The 22,062-nt window shown below is 41.4% G+C and overlaps 1 protein-coding gene across 1 annotated transcript in view; it reads right to left on the bottom strand.

Moving 5' to 3' along the window:
• Positions 1 to 19,370, bottom strand: part of LOC139744469 (uncharacterized) — a 34,292-nt gene extending 14,922 nt beyond the window's left edge. The window contains exons 1-3 of the mRNA XM_071654902.1: positions 19,259 to 19,370; positions 9,116 to 9,339; positions 170 to 467 (exon numbers count right to left, since the gene is read on the bottom strand). Of these exons, the coding sequence (XP_071511003.1) occupies positions 170 to 467; positions 9,116 to 9,339; positions 19,259 to 19,304 (568 nt within the window). The 5' untranslated portion in view covers positions 19,305 to 19,370. The remainder of the gene's footprint in view (positions 1 to 169; positions 468 to 9,115; positions 9,340 to 19,258) is intronic.
• Positions 19,371 to 22,062: the final 2,692 nt, after the last annotated feature.

Genomic DNA, 22,062 nt, shown 5'->3' with positions numbered 1-22,062 from the left:
CTTTTTCTGCAGCTCTGGCTTCTTGTGTAGACGTGATCTGACAGTATCCCTCTACAGTGGGGATGAGGTTGGGTGGTTTCTTTTCTTTTTCTTTTTTTTTGGGGGGGGGGGGGAGGGAAGAGGGGAGGATGGAGTTGGGGGAGTGAAAAGGAGGTGGGGTATGTGTGGGAAGTCCAACCGGAATACTTGCTCATTGCGTGAAGATGTTGGCGAATCAAATCTCGTGTACCTAGGCTGTGCTCCATGGCAGCCATGGCCTCTTCGTGGATGCGGTCGCTCTCCTTCTCATCCTCGTCCTCATTCATGGCGGACGAGCCGGTGCTCTTTGGGGACAGCGCCCCCTGCGAGCCGCCAATGCCGGGACTGTGGCCGTCAGAGGAGCGCGGCGAGATCTCCCCGTTCTCCAGCCCTTCCTCCTGGTCGTCGATGTCGGCCGAGGCGTGGCTGTGAGAACTGGGCTGACTCGACTGTGAACAGACATGTCAAATGAAAGAGTCAAACGTTGTGGTTCAAAGAATCACTCAAAGGTCGCATATATACATTCCTTTTGCAAATGTCAAAAAAAATTCATGGTTGAAGAAGAAATGTACCTAAACATTGTGTATGACATCTTACAATAATACACCTCAAACGAAATGAATAACTAACCCCACAGCACTCAAGAATATAATCCCATTTTGTACCGAGAATAATGGTTGGCACTTTTTTTTGGGGGGGGGGGGGGGGTCCGAATAAATTCGCTGGAAATCTTGGGTCTTGTTTCCCCCTCCATTGTAAAGAAGTATCCAGTTTTATCATTTGGAGGAAAGGTCTGAATTACCTACCTCTACGATTTGCCAGCTTATGAAAGGAATCTAATTTTCAGCATTGAATATGGGACACACAAACTTTAAATCATACCATCTTTCTGTATCTTCCTTTAATTTTGTACATGACACTTGACCTTTCACCAAGACATTGCATTTGCATCATGTCTGGACAACTATTAAAATTGACAAATTCACTGACACTTTATGTCACGCAGAGATTAGATTTTTGAAGTCAATTTGCTGGTACTACAGGGTGAAAATCATCCGATTTTTCTTGCTTCTCGTTTTACTACACAGGGGCTTCCATAAGCCATCAAAAACAATTTTATAGTCACTCTAAATAACTGGACATTCTTACATAGTACACTGAATCCTGATGTCCACACAATTGGAATTACATCCATACTGGTGAAGTAATTTGCGACAATGATTTGAACATTCATGAGGTAATCTACTATATGACAATTGCAGCATTGCTGCTTGTGCCAGATACATTTGATGTGGTATAACTGGGATGTACTCCTTCCAGACAATGGCACTGGATGTCTTTGAATGACTGGACATACTCCTGCGAGAATGAACACATCCCCTAAACAAACAAGAATTATGACAAGTGCCACGGCTCTTTGTCTGAGGTGATGGAGCTAGCCCAGGAGAGAGAGACCGGAGTTCTTACAACTCTTTCTTGCCCTCCCTCCCCTGGGTTCGAAGCTCTATCTACACAATCTGCAAGCCACACCTCCTAAATGTTGCATCTGTTACTGGGCGAGACATAACCTTCATGCTGAGGGGGCAAGTTCGATTAATAAATCAGCGAGTCAATCATTCATGGGCCCCCGGTTAAAGAATACAGCCAGAGAAAACACATCAATTTCTCTTGCCCCAACTTTTTTTTCCCCCAATCCACCTCTGCTTTTGCCGCGGAAACCGTGAAAATGGGGGTATAATTCATGAGCATCGGGGGAAGAAAGAGTTGGAAAACTGTGTCAATTGTTTCTTTTCAAGCTCGACCCGAAATGGGCTCATGTGATGCATGTTTAATATCGTCATACATCACACCGTTCCTTCTGTTAACAAACTTGTGCATTAATATCCGGGGACTGCTGTTTTGAAAGATATGAGAAAGAAAGAAATAGAGGGGGGTGGGGAGACTGACTCAAAGAGATAGATAAACAGACAGACAAACAAGAAGAGAGAAACAGACAGACAGACAGAAAGAGAGAGATAGAAAAGAGAGAATGGAGGAGGGGGTCCCGTTTCCATGACGGCAATTCTTCCCTCCATTTGGCTGTGGTAATTACCCCTTTCACTCCGAGGGCATCACTCTCCTTCACAGCGTTTTGCACATCAAGAGCATTCATCAATGATAGAGTCAAACACACAGTCATTATTCCCTCTCTCTCTCTCTCTCTCTCTCTCTATTCCTCACCAGTCGCTGGCTGGAACAAAGAGATCCAGTACAACCCCCTCTACTGTTGATGCAGACCTGTGATAGTTGACAGATTTGTTCCCCCCCCCCCCCCAAAAAAAAAAAAATGCATCCAGATAAAGCTTTTCAAACTTTTCCTCACACTTTTGTGTTTGCGTCACAGTATGTTGCGTATATGTTTTCTTCTCTTATTCTTTTGCTGTCACCATTAAAAAAGATATTTCTCTCTCTCTCTCTCTTAGTCTATCTATATATCCACCTTTTTCTACCTGTATATGTAAATGTATACGTATACATAGGCACACACAAGGATACATATATGTATTTTTTTCTTTCGTCATATTTCATATATATACACATGTGCATACATTGGTATTTTTGTGTGCCACGTGAGTGCATATATCTTACCAGATGTTAACAAAAAAATGTGCTCCCCGCAAATAATGTTTAAAGTCTGCCTCATTTATTTTTTTCTTCTTTCATTATCTTTTCTAATCACACTGAGAATATTCCACATATCACTGACTTATGGTGACCTCTCTCATAAATCTCTTCCCAGCCCTACTACATCCATGCTCACAGACAAGACACACAAAACACACACACATACACACAAACAGAAAGAGAGAGAGAAAAAAAAAACCCGCACACCCAAGCTAGAGTCTCTGAAAGGGATATATCTCTATCAAGTGGAGCTCTTTATACGCTGTACTTCCCGGAGCACAGCACTCTCCCCGAAACGGTCGCCAAGTTTTTTTCTCGCTCGTCGGCTCTCATCTATTATTTGCGGCTCACGTCTCGTTCGGTGGAAATAAAAGTTCCATCACTCCGGGGCTCCAGGATGTATGCTTCGACAACACAGTTAATGATAAATCAAAGAAGTAACCATACAATAACTGAACTTCAACGCTTCCTTCCTTCTCTCTCTCTCCCCCTCAATTTCTCTCTCTTTCTCTTTAGTAATCTTTATGTGACGTCGAAGATTTGCTCTAAACAAAGGACATTTAGCTGAAATATTCACCAGCCTTTCAAGGAGTATGAATCATATTAGTCAGCCAGCTACACCTCCTTCAACTGTTTCAAGGTAAGGCTTGAGCTCCAGACACATTCTTCTGTTCCTACGAATACAATCCCACAACATAAATACATTAAAGTCTTGAAAATTATGAGATGAAACTTTCATGATTATTGGAGTGTAAATAAGTCACTGGCAGAGGGGAGGGGAGTATAATGATTACCGGTATTAATAATTTTTGGTACCCTCATTTAAGAAATAATGGAGATTACTTAAAAAGGTTGTGAATGTTTAAATGTCAAATTTTTATCATTAATGAAGATGGACATAGTACTTTTATTGTCTACAAAAATAATTAAGCAAATACTTTGGCCCAGTTTACTGTAATGGATAATTATCTGGTATACCTTATGGTATTCAAAATGTTACTTATGACATGTTGATGATAATAAAGAAATTGTATCAACCACCATGGCTATATCTTTATCTGCTTTAGACTTGACAGATGATAAAATATGATGAGATTCATTTTAATGCTTGACATGTTCTATCCACACGCTGCATTCCATTATATGAAAATGATAATTATATCTACCCTCTCATCACATCTAAAATGCATAATTTAAGCCTGGAAGACCAGAACATTTAATAAGGGGATGCAGCTAATAAAAGGCTGTAGCTAAAACAAAGGCATTTGTAAAGTCCAAATGTGTTTTTCCATTAGTGGATTCTTTTAGTGCTCTATCACATAATTTTAGCAGATACTATGGCACTAAGGTTTATTATATGCATCTAGATCCCACCCACCTCATTTTATTTATTGCAGATTCTGTTAATTGAAGTAACAGAATATTGCTGTGACCCTAGCATCGGACAAATATATCTATACATATGTGTATGTGTAAACACACATAGTTTATATTTCTATACATATATGAACAACATACAATGACAAGGATGTTGTCTATTTGTTGATTCATATTGCTCTAATGTCGTAACCTACCATCTCTCCTGTTTTCTCTACCCAAATTGCGCCCACGTACAGAGTATAAACAAGGAACTGACTGCCATTTCCCACGATCCTGACATACAGCTTGTCGGACACACTTTGGAAAAAATTCACCTCTTCTTGTTTTTCTAAGGCACTTGAAAAAGGATCAAACTTTTTTTTTTCTGATGAAAACAAACCAAAAAGAAATCATTGAACATGCAGGATTATCTTGGCTTGACATCAACCCCTTTAAAAACATCCCACTCAAAATATTCCTCAACACTCAACTGAAAAAAAAAAGAAGTATCAAAGGAAAAAAAAAATCAAGGCCAGACCCCAAGTCAAAATAGTGGTCAGATAGATGAAGGAAGCAGGTCGCACTAACTTGCGATGATTTCCTTAATAAGAAAAATGAGTTGATATAAAAATGTAGGAAGGTAATTGATCATCAGCGTGCATCACGTCTCAGGTGCACCTTTCTCCTGCTCGTCTCCGGCCTAGATCTTATTTCTGGCCGTCGAGCTGGTGAGACTCTGCCCTTGAACTATTCGCAGAGTCTAGACACAAATTCCAATGCAATCCAGGTGTCTGCGGATGATTGCAGCTTGTTTTGGAAGCAGAGGGGTGGGGTGGGCGTTGATACATACCAACTAAGGAAAAACAAAGAGGCAGAACTTCACCAGTCGATTCTGGTCAGAGAAACCAGGATGACCGACAGATGGCAGTGACTTTTGCATCACTGATGAGACCCTTCCCCCTTTTTGGTTTGCATTGTTGCCATGCATGGATGCTCACAGGCGATAAACAACAAACATGGATATCGGCACCCTGCCAGTCTCTCCTATCTACACCTAGGTGAAAGTCATGACAGAGGCAAGAGGCATTTCTGTGCTTCTATGTTCAGCCTGTCTAATAACAGGAATTTACTGGACTGAAAAGTGAAGGTGGAAAACAAGAACCCCACCTCAATCTGCCTTGTATCTCTCGTGCTGCACCTGCCATCGAGTGTGGAGCAAGAAGGGCATTTGTATGGCTCTCTTTGGATCTAACAACCTTCTGCTTCTAACACTATGATGTTCGGCTCTGTCTGTCTCCTTTGGCCGTGCAAACACCTTAACCTTCAACGTATCACTGCTTTAAAAAGCATCCCCCTTTCCCCCAGACTTCCAATGCATCTTTGATGGGGAAAACTCTCCCTCTTTTGCCGGGAAAATTCTTGGCTGGTCTCAAGTGAGGGCAAACTTGTTGAGATGGCTCTCAAAGGGGATGTTTGCAATGCAATTTATTCCATTTCAGTGGTGTGCCATTTGCACCCATGAGTGCTCTCTCTTTGTGCATGGTGTCAAGTTTGCACATCACAATCCCCTGTTATTTCTGATGCAACTGTAAATTACTAACCATTTGCAGAATACCTATTCTCTTTGCGAGGCAGACCCATTTCTGCTAGAATATTGAAGTATTTGTCAAATTCGTCGATGCATTTTCCGCTCCGGATAATGTACTCGCCTTTGTTAACCGTTTTCTCATTGCACTGCATATTGCCATCTTGTAGACAATTGGTTCCTGCAGTGGGCATTTTGAACAAGCACGATCAGTATATTTTTAATTACTAATTTCACACTTTTAGCGACATATTCTCCATCTTCAACTATTCTCCCCCTCCACTATCACCAGAATATATTATGTCTGTAACCTTCCCCCTGTGCCCTTTTCAAATGGAAACAATAGCCCTTCAATATTTAGCGACTAAATTGCATCACACCACCACCTCTCCAGTCGAACAGTTGCTCAACTTCAATAATTGAGGCCCAATTACATTAAAATTTAATAATAAGCACACAGCAATTAGGCTTCCAAACTGAATGCATGGTTAGGCATTCAGTATCGGCACAGAAGACAAGGGTTAACTGGAGTGATGGGGGGGGGGGGTGATGCAGGGGGCAGCATGGATAAAGGAGAAGGGAAAGTCTCATATTCTGTACTTTCAATGAAATGAGCTAGTGTCTTATGCACAAAGCAGATCCGAGTGTCAACAGTGGGCATCACAAATTGCTGCTGCAATCTTTAATATCGGAGAGTTTGATAACACTCTCATCACCCACCTTTCAATTGGATGAGATGGAGCTAAAACTTGCTCAAAGCTGAAGTAATTTTCCCCATCCCACACAAGCAACAATTAAAATTTATCCCTCTCAGAAAGGTAACTGTCACAGCGCCATTGCTATATTTCACTTTATATTTAACAAGCAGTGATAACAGAGTTAAAAGCTTGCACTTTTTTTCACAGTCATTGCAGGGGTTGACAGACACCAGAACTGAAAAACAGGCAGTTAAACCTTGCTTTGTTACCCTGCCATATGCTTTACTGAATATTGTCTGGTATACACAAAATTATAAAACATTCCGACATGCACATATGGACCTCTGCACACACACAAACTTGTGAAAAATATGCAAACTGATAGGCCTATACCAGTACACCTATTTCGCAGATGACATGCAAATACCAATGATCTTCTTTACAAAATTATGCAAAAAATGTTGTCTTCCACAGAAGTATAGTGTAAAATCCTATTCAAAGAAAAGCACAGAGAGAGAGGTATAAAAATGCCAAATTGATGATCCCGCAGAACTAAAACTCTGGAGTCGGCCACTTTTGTTCCACCAGCACCAAACTAGCCCTTGCCTTCCTGGTCACTTCATCACACGGCCATACACACACGACGATGGTCAAAGTCTCCCAACACCTGGTTAATTTTGGAATGCAGGTGAACTCATCTCTCTCTCACACACTCCCTCCCTCTCTCTCTCTCTCTACAAGGCAGCTGTCTGATTGGCCACGGAGTGGTGCGTCCTTGAACAAAATTTATATTTCAGCTGATTAAAGGTCAATGGAAGTATGGAGGTAATTAAAGTGTACTGATGCGGTAATTACTGAATATGAATTGAAACAACCCCATCAATTATTACCATTTGGATTGTCCGTATGCACCTATTAAATTAGCTGATTAAATCATTTCAGCTTGTAGAAGGCAAAAATGTAAATGCCCCTCACTCTTTTCACCAGTCCAAATTAAGTCTGCCCTATAATTCCCCCCAAATTCATATGGGCAAGATTTTTTTTTCTTTTTGAAAAGAACTTTTCTATTTTGCAGTGCCCATTAATGAGTCCTGTCTTCTAAGTGGCAGTTGGATCTAATTTCTAATCATCTAATGCTACCTCTCACCAGCCAACTCCCTTTGAAGAATGCCTGCAAAACAATTATCCCTTTGTCAAGGCTAATATCAATTAATGCACACTGGTAGTCAAGTTAATAGTTTTAAATGCAGAATCAATTGTCCGCTGAACGATGATGGGCAACGATTAGGATTTAGTAATGATGCACTTAGCAATTTGTGGCCAGCAACATTCATGACTACAGGAGCATGTTCCTCCTCCACATGTTTGGCTACCCAATCCTCATATCACTGTTTTCCCCTTTTTGGCTACACCCCCTCCCCCCTTATTTGCCCCTATCTGCCATCTTCCTGCAGAAAAATTTACTTATTTAGGTCACGTCACATTTGGGTTGCACAAAAGAAGACAAACTCAGGAGAAAAAAAAGGATGAAGACCAAAAATGACGACGACGATAAGACAAAAACAAAACGGGAAGATGTGTGCAGAGAAAGTGCACAGGACAGTTTGGGGGACAGGACAAATGAGTTCAGACAGTTTTTCTTAAGTCGCAGAAATTAATGATCCGACGTAGCAACCAGACTGTTCAACAGCCTGTAGTTCTCTTCTTCTTTCTCTTCCTCATCAAACCTCTCCCTCTCGTTCTCTCTCTCCTCTCTCCCAACCTCGCAATGGTTCTTGACAGATATCTGCTCTCTTCTCTCATCCCATCTCTCTACTCCCCTCTCCCTCCCTGCCTGCCTGCCGCTCTGTCGCTCTTTCTGCGACTGTGACAGCATTATGGTGAAATAATTATGGTGATTAGGAGTCGGATGAATATTTGACGAGAGTCCTCCGGTAGCTGAGGATCTAATGGCCCTCATGAATATGAATGAGTTCATGGCTATGCAGAGTGAAGACACTGTCAAGGCTTTGGGGTGAGGTGTACTAAGAGGGACTTGCAGCCTTAGATTGCCGCCTAGCAACAATGGGATGGGTGGGTGGTTGGGGTGCGGCGGAAGGGGGGTGGGGTGGGGTCAGTTATGGTTGTCATTATTTCATGCCTTGCTCTGTAAGACTCTATTTTTTATGGCAGCGCTCATCATTTTTTGATTCCATGTGTGCTGCACTGGGAGCTAGTATCGCCATTTGCTATTCCCCCACCAAAGTAGACCTTTATATTTCTCTCGCCTCTTCCCCCTAGTTCCCATCTCCTTAAATGCAGAACTATAAATCTCCATGGTGTCATCGAAAAAAAAAAATGTGAGCAACAAATAGCACAACTGAATGCATACATTCATTTCTGATGAAATATAAGCATATCTCTGCATTGAACAATCAGATTCAGTCAAAATTCATTGGTTTCAGGGGAGTTTGTCGGAAATAAACTTTTCTCTGAGTTCATGTCAACATTTTCTAAAGTACAGTGTACATACATCTCACGAAAATCTATTAGGCATTGAATGAAATTCTCAACTCTCAAATCAGCCTACACATTTGAACAATCTATATCGTATCAAGATGCAATTGTACTATTGATTGCTTTCTATTAAAAACTAAATGATCCTCAAAAAGGTTCATATCCTGTGCAGACGGCAAGCACCATCACCAATTGCACCCTATGGTATCTTCATAACATCGGCAAGAAAAGTTTGTGGTCACTCAACCATTTCACGGTCATCATCACCGTTGCCATGGCAGCCATGTGCTCTTACCGATCTGGGGATACCCACGGAGAGCTTGTGCAGGTTCTGGAGGTGCGCCGCCCCCAGCTCGGCCGGGTGGAGGTGGTGCAGATCGTTGGCCTTGGTTGGCGAGGTCGTGAGGTGGTTGGTCGGCATGGCGATGGAGGATGGGATGAAAGCGGGATGGGTGGCCAAGAGGTAGGGGGAGGCGGCGGCGAGATGCTCGTAGCCATTGAAGGGGAGACGGTGGTGTCCTGTAGGTGGGAGACGAAGGAATGATAGGCCATCTGAAACCAAAATACACAGATAGAGTGTAAAGAGGTTTACAGAATACTGCTTTTGGGTCTGCATGCTACATGTACACTCAACAGTTATCACAATCACTAAGTTCATTGAATTTTTGGTTGGGAAAATCATACAGAATTAATCATATTGGCATGTCAACGGAGCACATGTACTTCTAATGCATGCATGATTCTCTCTCTTAGTACGTTGACATAATTGTGAAAATATTTTCTGTGCTGTGAGCACTCAGTTTTCAAAAAGGTGATGTCACATACTGTACTACACATATTTGTGTGACAGTTCAACATTCCTAATGGCAATCAATTACACCACACACAGACAATTGTGAACATACTAAAAAAAAAAAACAAACATTAATTTTGTCTCACTGAATCTCTTGGAATATGTTCCACTCAACTGCATGTCGCTGACTGTCAACAAGCAAAATTATCAAAGTGCTAAGCCATATCTGCATCATCCATGCCTTGTATAAAAACTTTAGAAATAATCACAACAGTTTCAGTAGCTAGTGCACAATAATTAAGAGCCTGAGTCCATCCTTTGCTTCCACTGATGAACAGTCCCACTGCTGAAGATTGTATTAACCTTCTTTGAAGCAAACATATGGACATAAATATATCAACAACACATATTTACAGTGATGCTTACAAATTTGAACTTTTTCATTCTTATCCTTTTATTAGTTGTTTTGATTTGGTTTGCTTCGACAATTCAGGAAGGACTTTAGGTCTTCACTTTCTGTAAATAATAGTTGTTATTTTTACTACAAAATATTGACATAGATTTCATTAACATCAGGAGGGGACAATGTACTAAAATACAGACATATATGACTAGATTGTAGTTGATCCTGCATTATGAGAAAACATAGATATTGGTATATGACAGCTAACAAATCCTGTTGGGCAACTCGAGTGAAAAACTTCCAAAAACTGGCATCTTGTGCATAAGAACTGAACTTTGTTCACACCCTGTAAATATCATGATGGTCAATAAATAGAAGGGGTTCCTTGGTCATTGATCTGCTCTATAGGTGAATTGACAAAATGAAAATTAGGCATCTGATGTGTTGTTGATTGATGCACACACCACTGTCTGCCACATTTTGCACACATGACATGAGGTGAATGTAAAATGAGAGAAATACTATCCACTTTCTAATACTTAAAAAAACATACAGTGAAATTCTTCATGACTTGTCCTATACAAATACACTGTTAATGTGCTCATGATGCCTTAACATTGTTATGTATCTGCTGAACACACAGCAAACCTCTCAAAATTGAGACACCATTCCCATCAATAACGTTTTGTTGTACCACTGACAAAGTACCTGTACTGTAATACCAGAAACATTTGCGGCATGACACTTTTGCGAATCGGAGCTGACCGCCTTTTTTTATGGCATGAAACTTCCATGTAATCAACCATGAAAAGATTACAAGTATACTGCATATGTATACTAGCATTCAATGCATTCTGTACACAACAAAAAATGGCATGCATTTTATTTTTTATTTTTTGCAAATCTCGACTTCTCACAAATAAAAAGTTTCAAGCACACACATAAAACAAAATCTGTTTTTACAGTATGATGTCACCAATCAGTGCTTTGCTACATGAAGTCTGCCACAAAAGTTTAAATTTCACAAAAAGACAAGCAAGTCCACATACTTTACACCAAGTGAGAGTCTCTTCACACGAGATTTGACAAAAAAACCGTGTGAGTCTGCCGATTAATTGCAGAACATTACTTCTCCCCCTCACACTATGTTGTTTGCACACGGCAGTTCGTTCTGCCCGACCATTTGGCCAATCAAATTACCACAGCTAAAACAATGGGAATGTGAATGTAATCGAGAGAATGCCGCCAGTAAATACAACTCCAAATTATGACAATCTCTTATTCATGAAGGTCGTTATTGGGGGGGAAAATTGATGCGAGGATGGCTGGCGCTTCTACTTCCGACATCACGGGGAAACAAAAATGATGCTCTTTGGGACATCTGTAAAATGATACCAGGACTTAATCAGCTAATGCAAGTTTGAAATTGATGCAGAGAAGAGACAGAACAAAAAAACAACAACAACTTATGCAAGTAATGATGAAACCTCCATTATATCCCACTTATCAAGGATTAATATTGGCGAGGCATTGACTGTAATGTTCAATTGACAGACTTTTAACAAGAATAGACAAAAAAAAATGTTGCTCACAATAGAAGCTTTTCAAATCCTCATTCACAGCTGACTGAGAGAATGCTGTGCGCAGGCATGAAGTCGCCACGGCAACGCATCACTTTAATCATTGAAGCATAGCGCGTGGACTGAACGTACTCTCATCAAGCCACAAACAGGCTGAGATAAATTGGCAAACGTTTTTGAAAGTTCTATCCGCATCACTTGTACAGTTATTCACTCAGTTGAAACTATGTGGCTCGAAAAAATGCATTAATATCACTTTGTAAAATCATTGTTTCACATTGACTTTTGCTATCAGTCACACTGTCTCACTTTATACCAACATTGAATAATTTTTTTTTTAAAGTCCATTTTGTGTCAAACTCTGAGATGCACCACAAAGTTATCCCAAACTTAGCTATGCTGTCAACCTTGGAATGAATTGATGGACAGTCACTGACTAACGAGAGAAAAAGAGTCAAAGCACTGTCTAACAGAAAAAATGTCAAGTTTTACGCCTATTTCTCCATGTTGGAAAAAAAAAAACCGACAACAGCAACTGCAAGACTGCTGAGCATTATGTCCATGAGTGCTCATGAGTCAAAGAAAGGAAATCTTCTGTCAAAAGTGATTAAAAGTGACTTAACACTCTCCTCCCACATTTAATAAAAAGGCAAAACAGAAATTCTCACTTTTCATTCAATACACTCCATCTCTATCAATTGCATCCAGGCGGTGAGATGGGGGGGGGGCACTTATTACCTCCAAAGATCACACCTGGCATTTATTTGTTTCTGCAATTGTCAAAACCTATAGCAAGCCAGAAGGGACCAAATCGAACAAGGAGACAGAGAGAGAACATGCATCCCCGTGGGTATTGTGAATAATACATCTAATTTTAACATTTTTCGGAGGTTTAGGGAAAGAGCAAAAAAAGAAAGAAACTTCGCAACTCTGGGGGATGGAGTACAAATCGATGAGGGCAAAGATATGCAGCAGGAAACAGCATGGAACAGCTTCCCAGTGGATTTCAGACATGAGCCGAGTCTGGCCCTGTGTGATCTGAACACAATCTGTCATGACTGCAGTAATCAAGAAGTTCTCCATCATGACAAGTGAGCCAATACTGTCCATCCTTATTAAATGAAGGAAAACACATAAACATACTCTATTCATAATACAATTTGATATACAAAATATTTTCCGAGACATATACGACATGCCACATATTGCACAAACTATAGTCCTCTTTGTTGAGGACCCGTCAATTAATTTTTCTAAGGGATAAACCTATCAACTCTCAAATAATGCCAATCCTGAAGTTCCAATATGGGATTTTCCCAGTTCGGAAAGAGTTGCTTACTGTCGCCTACAGACAAGATGAATTGAATGCTCGTACAGACAGCCACAAAGAAAAAGTGATACAAAAGGGATAGAAAACTAGGACGTGATACAACAAGGAACAATGCCCTTGGCATACTAAATGCAAAATGCAAAATGGCCTGATTAGTTGCATATTGTCATAAGAATAATACATAATTCCCTCACTTGCGCCAAGAATGATCGATGGTAACAAAAGAAAGATAACCCATTATCAATGAACGAGATGACACAACCAAGAGTCCTTGGAGGTAGCTTGGTAACACATAAGTAAAGTCAAATAAATGGGAAAACTTGTTTATTTTACACTTTGTTTCATGCTAATTGCACATTACCCCCTCTCCCTGAATACCTTTCACCATAATGCTTCATGTTAATAGCATCACATGATCAAGATGGCATCTTACATTCAAAGAAATGACAACGGGAAATGAATTTGAAATGACACAGAGGTCACACAAATTTAAAAGGAAAATCATCAGAGGGAGTTGAAAAAGAAAGACAGAAGAGGACAAGGTAAGATATAGAGGGTGAGAGATTGAGAAATGAAAAGAGAGCAAGGAAAAGGGGAAGGGAACACTATAGGAGCAAAAAGTGAAAAGTAAGATTTAAGAAAGTAATGTGGCTTCTCAAATACAGCGATGCCCTCTTCTCAATTCTCACATTCCCATTAACTTTGTACAAGAGCTACCAGTTTTCTCCACAAGCAAAGGGTTAAACAGCAAACAAATATGACTTTGAAGGCAATAAAGACAATAAGTTCAATGGTTCCTAATCAAAAGTATAAAAAAACAACAACAACCCAACAGAAATGATTGTTGTACTGTTCCTGGGTACAAGCACACATGGAGCTGAGGCTACAAAATCATGCTTCGGAAGCGTACATGACACATACATCCACATTCCCTAATCTCATCAGGTCCTACCCATATTTCTCTTCTCTTCCAAGGTTCTTCCTCAAACAAGACGAACAATAAAAGAATTCTACATTGGAAACAATGTCTAGTGGGACCTCAGATTAAATCCTGCACAGGTTTTGTTATGATTGAAGTTTCTCCCAGTCTTTCCCTCCCATTCTCTCCCTTGGACAGGGTCAAAAATTTGAAGGGAGCACTTGACTTTAACAAAAAATAAGAAAAAAAAAAATGGGTGGAAGTTGAGGAAGGGCAAGGAATTGAAACGGGATTCAGCTTTTATCTATGGATTTCATAAGATTTGTGTCACTCCTCTGTGAGCTTAGCTTACAGCTGACGATTAATAGTTGTGACATTTCATCCAACATTTCCATTGATAAAAATCAAGCGACGGTGTTTGGGAGCTCACCTACAGGTTGCACTGATAGGAAGACATTAGTAATCACCTCGCATGACTAAGAGGGGACGGCTTTTGTGCATTTTGATGGTTGGAATGATAAGAATGTCCGTAGGAGAACCGATGCCCGCAACAGAAAAAAAAAAATCAAATGAAAAATAAGGAGAAATGACATTTCAACCTAATATGATATCATTCACGCTACCTGCCTTGCTTGTCCCCTGAAGGCGTTCTTTTCTTTGCTATTGATCTGCAATCTTCAACAACAACAAAATTAACATAATTTGGCTCCATTTGTCGGTTTTGTGCGGATGGAAGTCACCAATTGTGGGGGATTGCTATCTGTATTTCTGTTCATGCTATCGTTCAGAACGCATCGGACACGTGTTCATGAAAGTGGACTCAATTCAAACTGTCCCTGTGGGGGGGGGGGGGGTAGAAGGTTTTGGGACAGAGGCATTCATTTTCCCCTCATCTGCGACTGATTTTGACTGCAAGTCAAGTGGCACTCTTAACAACAGTCGCCATGGATAGTCTGATAGAAGGTGATTCTTTGTCTAAGCGAATGGCTCCATGTACAGTCCAATCAGGTTGCAATTTTAAAACCAACATTTTCAGTGCTCTGACATCAAAACATTTTAAATATGCAGTATTTCAATGCAAAAGACTCTACACTACAGTTTTAGTTTATACGACACTCCAGAAGACAATTTACTTATTAGTTGGTTAAAATAAGTCTATCAAAGGGTGAACTCACTTCAACTCACTATCAACTCACTTCTGGCGTGGGATTAAGATTTCCATACGACTTCTAGGGAAATTTGGGCAGATGATAAATGCAAAGCCGTTTTGATTATGGGGTTTGAAAAACCTTTCTGAAACGCCAAAAAAAGTGCACTCTAAAATGCATTTCTGTAGAGATGATAAACACAAAGTCATTTTAAAACACACTTGTAGCTCATTCCATACCCACACAAACTACATGACCTCTGCTCCTCTGTTCAAACAGCAAAATGGAGCTATCTTCCTCTTGACTGGTGATAGAGATGATAAACTCAACAACTCAAGAAACATGATCCGAAAGGCCTTTGCAAACGCGTTATGATGGAGGACATTGAAACGTGTTTCAATCATGGGAAAGATGTCAAGTGCAGCCAAAAACCCTCATTGTTGCTGAATGATAATCATTGCATCATCTGTATTGTTTCGTTTTCTGGATCTGAATGTGGATCATTTTGAAGCAAAAGAAAGCGACAGGAAATTACGAATGATAGTCCAATATAATCACAAGTTTTTAAAAAGGTATTTGAAAGACAATTATGAACTACTACAACTAGAACAATCATGAAATACTACACAACAATCCCTCCAAGTGTACGGAACATCAGTAACAAGGAATAAAACGCTTATGCACTTTTGGCTTGGATACAGCACATTTTTTTTTCCCTATCACATTTCTTTTTTTGTTGATTGCCTGTCCAACATGAAAAAGACATCACAAGACTTTGAAAGGTATTTGGAAGACAATTCAAGTCTACGTATGAACCACTGCTACACAATTCATGAAAGTGTACGAGAATAATCAGTAGGCCCTAAATCTGAACAAAGAGCAAAACTGCTTACGCACCTTTTGGCTCAGATACAACACCTTTCTGAATTTTCTTTTTTCACCTGTCCAACACGATACAGGCACCAGTTCCACTGGAGACACTCCACAAATATTGTTGATCGCTTGATCTCTTATCGTCTTGTTCTTAAAAATCATTGTGACACAGCAAAAAAAAAAAAAGAGAGAGAAAAAAATTAGTTGAACAGCGACCATTCTGAAACAGTTTATCTCAACAAAGAAGACCCGAGTGGAGTTGTAACCAGAGAAACGGGGTGAACGACGTTGGGTGATGCTCTTTATCTCCCCTTCTGCCTGTTTCGAAGATGACGTTTAACTTTTGATGCCATCGGCAAGAATGTTGAGTGTGCAGCAACTATATAGCCCTGAAATAATATCACATGCTTTTTCATCCACCGACTAATAACATCCCCCATCTATTTACTCTTCTCCGTGGACATATATTGGTGCAAGAGAGGGAGAGAGGGGGAGAGACAGGAGAGAGAGGAGAGTTTAAAAGTCGATGACACCGTCCAATGAAAACAAGCCAATTTGGCACTGCTGCCATGGCAACCAAATGAGTGAGGGGCACTTGGGAGTTGGAGCGTAGCGCCTCTTTATTTTCTTAACTCAAGGAATCATATTTTTGTTTTTTCCATGCTAACTTTAGCATTTCAGCACACGGAAGGGGGGGGGGGTTAGAGAAAGGTGAGGGGAGAAAAGAGGCAGGAGTGAGGATTTCGGGGTGGGGTAGAGAATATGGCTTTGGTTGAAAAGTTAACTGTTGAACAGAGAAGCAGATGGAGAATAAACTGGTGGACAACAGGTGGAATAAAATCAATTACACAGATCAGATACACAGAGATAGGATAAAAGTGGCAACATTAGTCCTTCTGGAGTACTCGTTCAGCCTCATTCAGCCAGCGAATTCCATCTTTTGGCGCAAATCAGCTCACATTTACACATGGCTGGCATCAAAGAAGTCAACAGGAATATCAGTCCGTTCAAAAATCATGCAGCATTGTGGAGAGATTAATACACTATAAACAATTACACAAGAAATACTCCCCCATCATAATGACGGTAAAACTATGACATGCTGATTGATTGGTCGATAGCAAAGATAAACACTGACCAGACGAATGCACCGGTGGACATCACAGCCGGCGGAAGAGAGACAAAGATCCAACAGAATTACCTACTCTGACCATGTCAGACATACAGCCGAGTCTACAACCCAATCCAGGAAGTCTTCATCCCACAAATAACAGACAGGCCGGGATGGGGGGCAACGATGTCTATCAAGACGGCAAGCGCAGCGCATCAACCGAGATGCCTCACCGACACGCTCGTGAGCATGAGACGGGAGTCCCGGCATTTATTGTCCCATCTCGCTTGCTTCTCTCTCTCCATCTTTCCTTTCTCTTGCTTGCTCTCTTGCTCTCTTCCTCCGTTTGTCCTCGCACTCGCGTTCTCCTTGAGTGTGATTCGGCAGAAAAGTGGCACGGAAGCGTCTGTCCGTGGTCCGTGCAAAATTTTGGTTTGGGCAGGGAAACGGAGATGGGGTGTCACGAGCCAGTTGGACAGACAAGCAGGTGACCCTTTCTTCCAAGGAGTGGGGGTGGGGAAGGGGGTGGTCAATGATGATGATGTATTACAGCAAGGAAAGGGAAGAAGTGTTACCAGTCTTCTTATCTCACAGTCTGTCAACTCAGTACATGTGCTTTGTGTCTAGTTCTGGGCACTCCTATGAAGGACCAATGTCATCTGACATTTGCATTCAACACTCGCATCACGCAGATAGACCAGAATTGACATTCTCTCCCCCCCCCCCACCCCCTCCCCATCAAATCAAAATACATGAAATAATGACCCTCCAGCAGGCTAAAAGAATCAACCAACACCAGCATGAAAGGCAGGACACTTGGATCTCAAAGTGGTCTACAGTGACTGTTTAAGGAATCATAAGATACCAACAGTCCTTGAAATTCTCAGGACAAGGATTAGTAATGACATTTTTACAACATTGCTTAGTATGTCAGCAGTGAAGATGCAACACCTAAAATAATATCATAGACTTGTATCTTTCTATCTTTCAATATTTTTGTTGTTGCTTTTTATTTTTGTCTCTTTTTTTGGTGGGGTTGATATTCACACGATTTTAATCTTAATCATCTCATTGAAAGGAATCATTCATCTAAGTCAGACTAAGATGTGTGTTCGTTTTACACACCTAAGAATTTACAGAGGAGCTTGTGTCCAACTCAACCACTCAACACCCTCTGATTAGACTACCGTGATATGCTCAGATCTATTGTTGTTGTTTTTTCCCCAATCCTGGTTTGAATTTTCTAAATATCAAAAAAAGAAGACCCAAGAAAGTTAGGAGGCACACAAAAACAGATACTTCCTCCTCTATGCTCCCTCAGCATCAGAAATACCACAAAATGACAAGAAACTTGCCTGTGTGCCCTCTCACGATTGACGGATGCGATCGGACGGGGGATGCTCACAGAGCTATAATCCCAAAACAAACCCACTCAGGAAAGTGACTAAAATTCGGATGCCTGGTCTTATCCAAATGCAAATCTATCTCTCTCTCTCATGCTCCGACAAAAGCACACAAAAAAATCTTGCTTTATCCCCTCCTCATCCCCCCTTTCGCTTCCGAAGGGTTAACTGGAAGCTCTCACTCTCTCGATGTTGATCTCCGTGACAGTCAGATATCATTAATTTCTGTGGATGCGGGATTAGTCATTGAAGGCATTCTGCTTGTGGGGCTAACACAGTGACAGTATGCAGCGTTTAATGCCACACAGTGCGTAAACAATAAGACACGACAAGGCAGAAGGATACAGCAATAATGATGTGAGATTGGTTAGCCTTGTTCTCCAGAAGTTTGGTTTTCTTCATTCTTGCATGAGGGTTATGGCTGCAAACTTTGAAAGCACTTGAGAGGGTAATAATTCAGCCATCCCTTTCTTCTTGATAGTCGCAAGACATGAAAACTTGGCTCTCTTGAATGATTTCTCACCAGCGGCATTCAAATCTAACCCTAAGCTCATCAATATGCTAAAAAGTCATTTCAGAAGAGAACTGGTTGGTTTCTGCTTATCAATCATCGACAAAATATAACATGACATCACACAATCTTGATGACTATAGAACTAGAAATTTTTGCATGCACGAAAGTTTCGCAAATTTCGCTAAGAGCTGAGACTCGCAAAAGTTTCATGCTGCGAAACTGGCCATCGGCTCAAAATTCACAAAAGTCTCATGTTGCGAATGCTTCTGGATTTACAGCAGTCCTCCACCAAGAAAACAAGAACAATGATGAATGATTATTACTATCATTTCAATTTGTATCAGTGTTTTGTTTTTAGTCTTACCGTTTTCAAGTTTCTGTCGTTTGAGAACATCCAGACCGTGTCCCATGCGAGAGAGTCCATGGATGGTGGGTGTGAGGGAGAGCGGAATGTTGCGCTTCGGCGGCCTGCCTGGTCGACTGCTGAAGACAAGGGTAAGACAGAGAGAGAAGGGGGGGGGGGGGAGAGAAGAGAACACTTGCATTAGACATAAACAGTAGACATCATTACCTTAAATGTTCATAAATCCCACTCAAACTGACAAATAAACAACACACATGATGTGGCTGGAATGCAGCAAAAGAGGAGTATTTCATCCTTTAATACTGTTATTTAATCATACATACAGACTGCATTCTCCCTACAAAATGATATTGTTGGAAACATATATTTCCTGGTGGATAGACCAAATCGCTTCAAGTAATGAGCATGTGTTGATTCAGTATACTGTCAAAAAGCAACAGTACTTTGAACCACAGTACGCAAGTGCAAATTTTCTGTGACAGACACTTCATTACATACCAAACCATTCACAAATAGGTTCTCATATGTAGTCAATAATGTAGTCACTATGGGGTGAGCAGAAGTGTGCTCTTACTCTAGAAAGGCTGTTCATCCTTCAGCATCAATCATCTCCTACTTCATGGTTTTCTTACTCTGATCTCCATACATCAAGAGAGCATCACTGATGTGGTTGCTTGATAACGACAGAAATCCTAAGGATACTCAATGTGATGTCCCCTCTGCTAATAAAAGGGAATATACACATAAGACTAATTTTCCCTCAAAAGAGCTGATTTTTAACAAGAGACCCGCGGGTCTAGCGCTCACCTGAGTATCGCAAGTTCACCTTTCACGCAGTCACTAATCTAAATTATTCACAGCTCTACCAAAATTTGACGAGGCATTCTCAAGTGGAAGATGAAAATGTACAATAAGGGCCCAATTTTTTCAAGATTCCTTAATTTGGGGGAATTGGGGCCCCCTGGGGCCCTCTGGGTGGGGCATGGTGCCCAGTTTGATAAATTGAGATCCTGACCACCTAGGGATGCTACCTGCCAAGTTTGACAAAAATTCATCATGAGGTTTTCAGGAAGAAGATGAAAATGTACAATTCAGGCCCCCATTTGGACCCTTCCAACCACCCCCCCCCCCCTACCCCCAAGAGGGGCACCCCTGGATCTCCTATGAACAAACTTGAAACTACAGTCATTAATGTACTCACTCATAGTATTATCTCAGCTCTATAACTTCTGATTCTAGAGAAGATTTTTAAAGATTCCTTCATTTGGGGGGTTTGGGCCCCCTGGGGGCCCCCTGGGCGGGGCATGGTGCCCATTTTAACAAATTGAGATCCTAACCCCCTAGGGATGCTACCTGCCAAGTTTGGTGAAAATGGGTCATGGGGTTCTCAAGAAGAAGATAAAAATGTACAATTTAGGCCCCATTAGGACCCCTCCTCACCCCCCCCCCCCCCCCTGGGTCCCAAGGGGGGCACCCCTGATTCTGCCATGAACAAACTTGAAACTACAGTCATCAATGTGCTAACTCATAGTATTAACCTAGCTCTATCACTTCTGGTTCTAGAGAAGAAGATTTTTGCGGATTCCTTAATTTTGGGGGGTTTGGGCCCCCTGGGGGCCCCCTGGGTGGGTCATGGTGCCCATTTTAACAAATGGAGTTCCTAACCCCCTAGGGATGCTACCTGCCAAGTTTGGTGAAAATGGGTTATGGAGTTCTCAAGAAGAAGATGAAAATGTACAATTTAGGCCCCATTAGAACCCTTCCCCACCCCCCTCCCCTGGGTCCCAAGGGGGGCACCCCTGATTCTGCCATGAACAAACTTGAAACTACAGTCATCAATGTACTAACTCATAGTATTAACTTAGCTCTATCACTTCTGGTTCTAGAGAAGAAGCTTTTTACAGATTCCTTAATTTTGGGGGGTTTGGGCCCCCCTGGGGGCCCCCTGGGTGGGGCATGGTGCCCATTTTAACAAATTGAGTTCCTAACCCCCTAGGGATGCTACCTGCCAAGTTTGATGAAAATCGGTCATGGGGTTTTCAAGAAGAAGATGAAAATGTAAAAAGTTTACGCACGACGCACGACGGACGACGGACGACGGACGACGCACGACGCACGACGCACGACGCACGACGGACGCCGGACGAAGGGCGATCGCAATAGCTCACTTGAGCCTTTGGCTCAGGTGAGCTAAAAATGTCACACAAGATTACAAGTTTAAAGGTAACAGCCAGGAGTGGGTAAGCATCCACATGTATCTTGTGTGGAACTCTGCAAGTCAGCAGTATGGAGAATGAAAGAAAAAAAAGCATGCAGAAAGAGGTCTTCAGCTAAACACACATTCCCACATGAATGCCAATCATGGCTCCATTTTTCACAAAGTGCATTGCACTTCCAGGCCAAGAAACTGGTTAAAATCCATACCAACATCAGCAGGGGAACCCTGTTCTACTTTGGGGTAGAACACAACACCCTATCCCTCCCCTACTGCTTTACCCCCTCCCCCACAAAGAAGAAGAAGAAGAGGAGAAGGAGGAAAAAATAAAGAAACCCTAGAATATCGCTCCTGAACTTTTCAAAGTTTTATGAGTCCCCTAGCACTATGACAGTCCCCTTCGGAAGCCTCCATCAACTTGATTTCATTCACAAAACACAGCCTCATAACTCACTGCCTGCACTTGACTATGATAGAACACACAGACATGCATACACACAAACACATAACCAAACGCTCTGTGTGTGAGAGTGAGAAAAAGTGGGAGAGTAAGAAAAGAGGGCATACAACAGAGGTTAAAAATATGGCA

This window comes from Diadema antillarum, unplaced genomic scaffold (genome assembly GCF_040938485.1).
Source record: "Diadema antillarum isolate AM-2024a unplaced genomic scaffold, OU_Dant_1.0 seq00001182_RagTag, whole genome shotgun sequence".
Taxonomy (NCBI): Eukaryota; Metazoa; Echinodermata; class Echinoidea; order Diadematoida; family Diadematidae; genus Diadema; species Diadema antillarum.
This window is presented reverse-complemented; position numbering and strand designations above follow the sequence as displayed.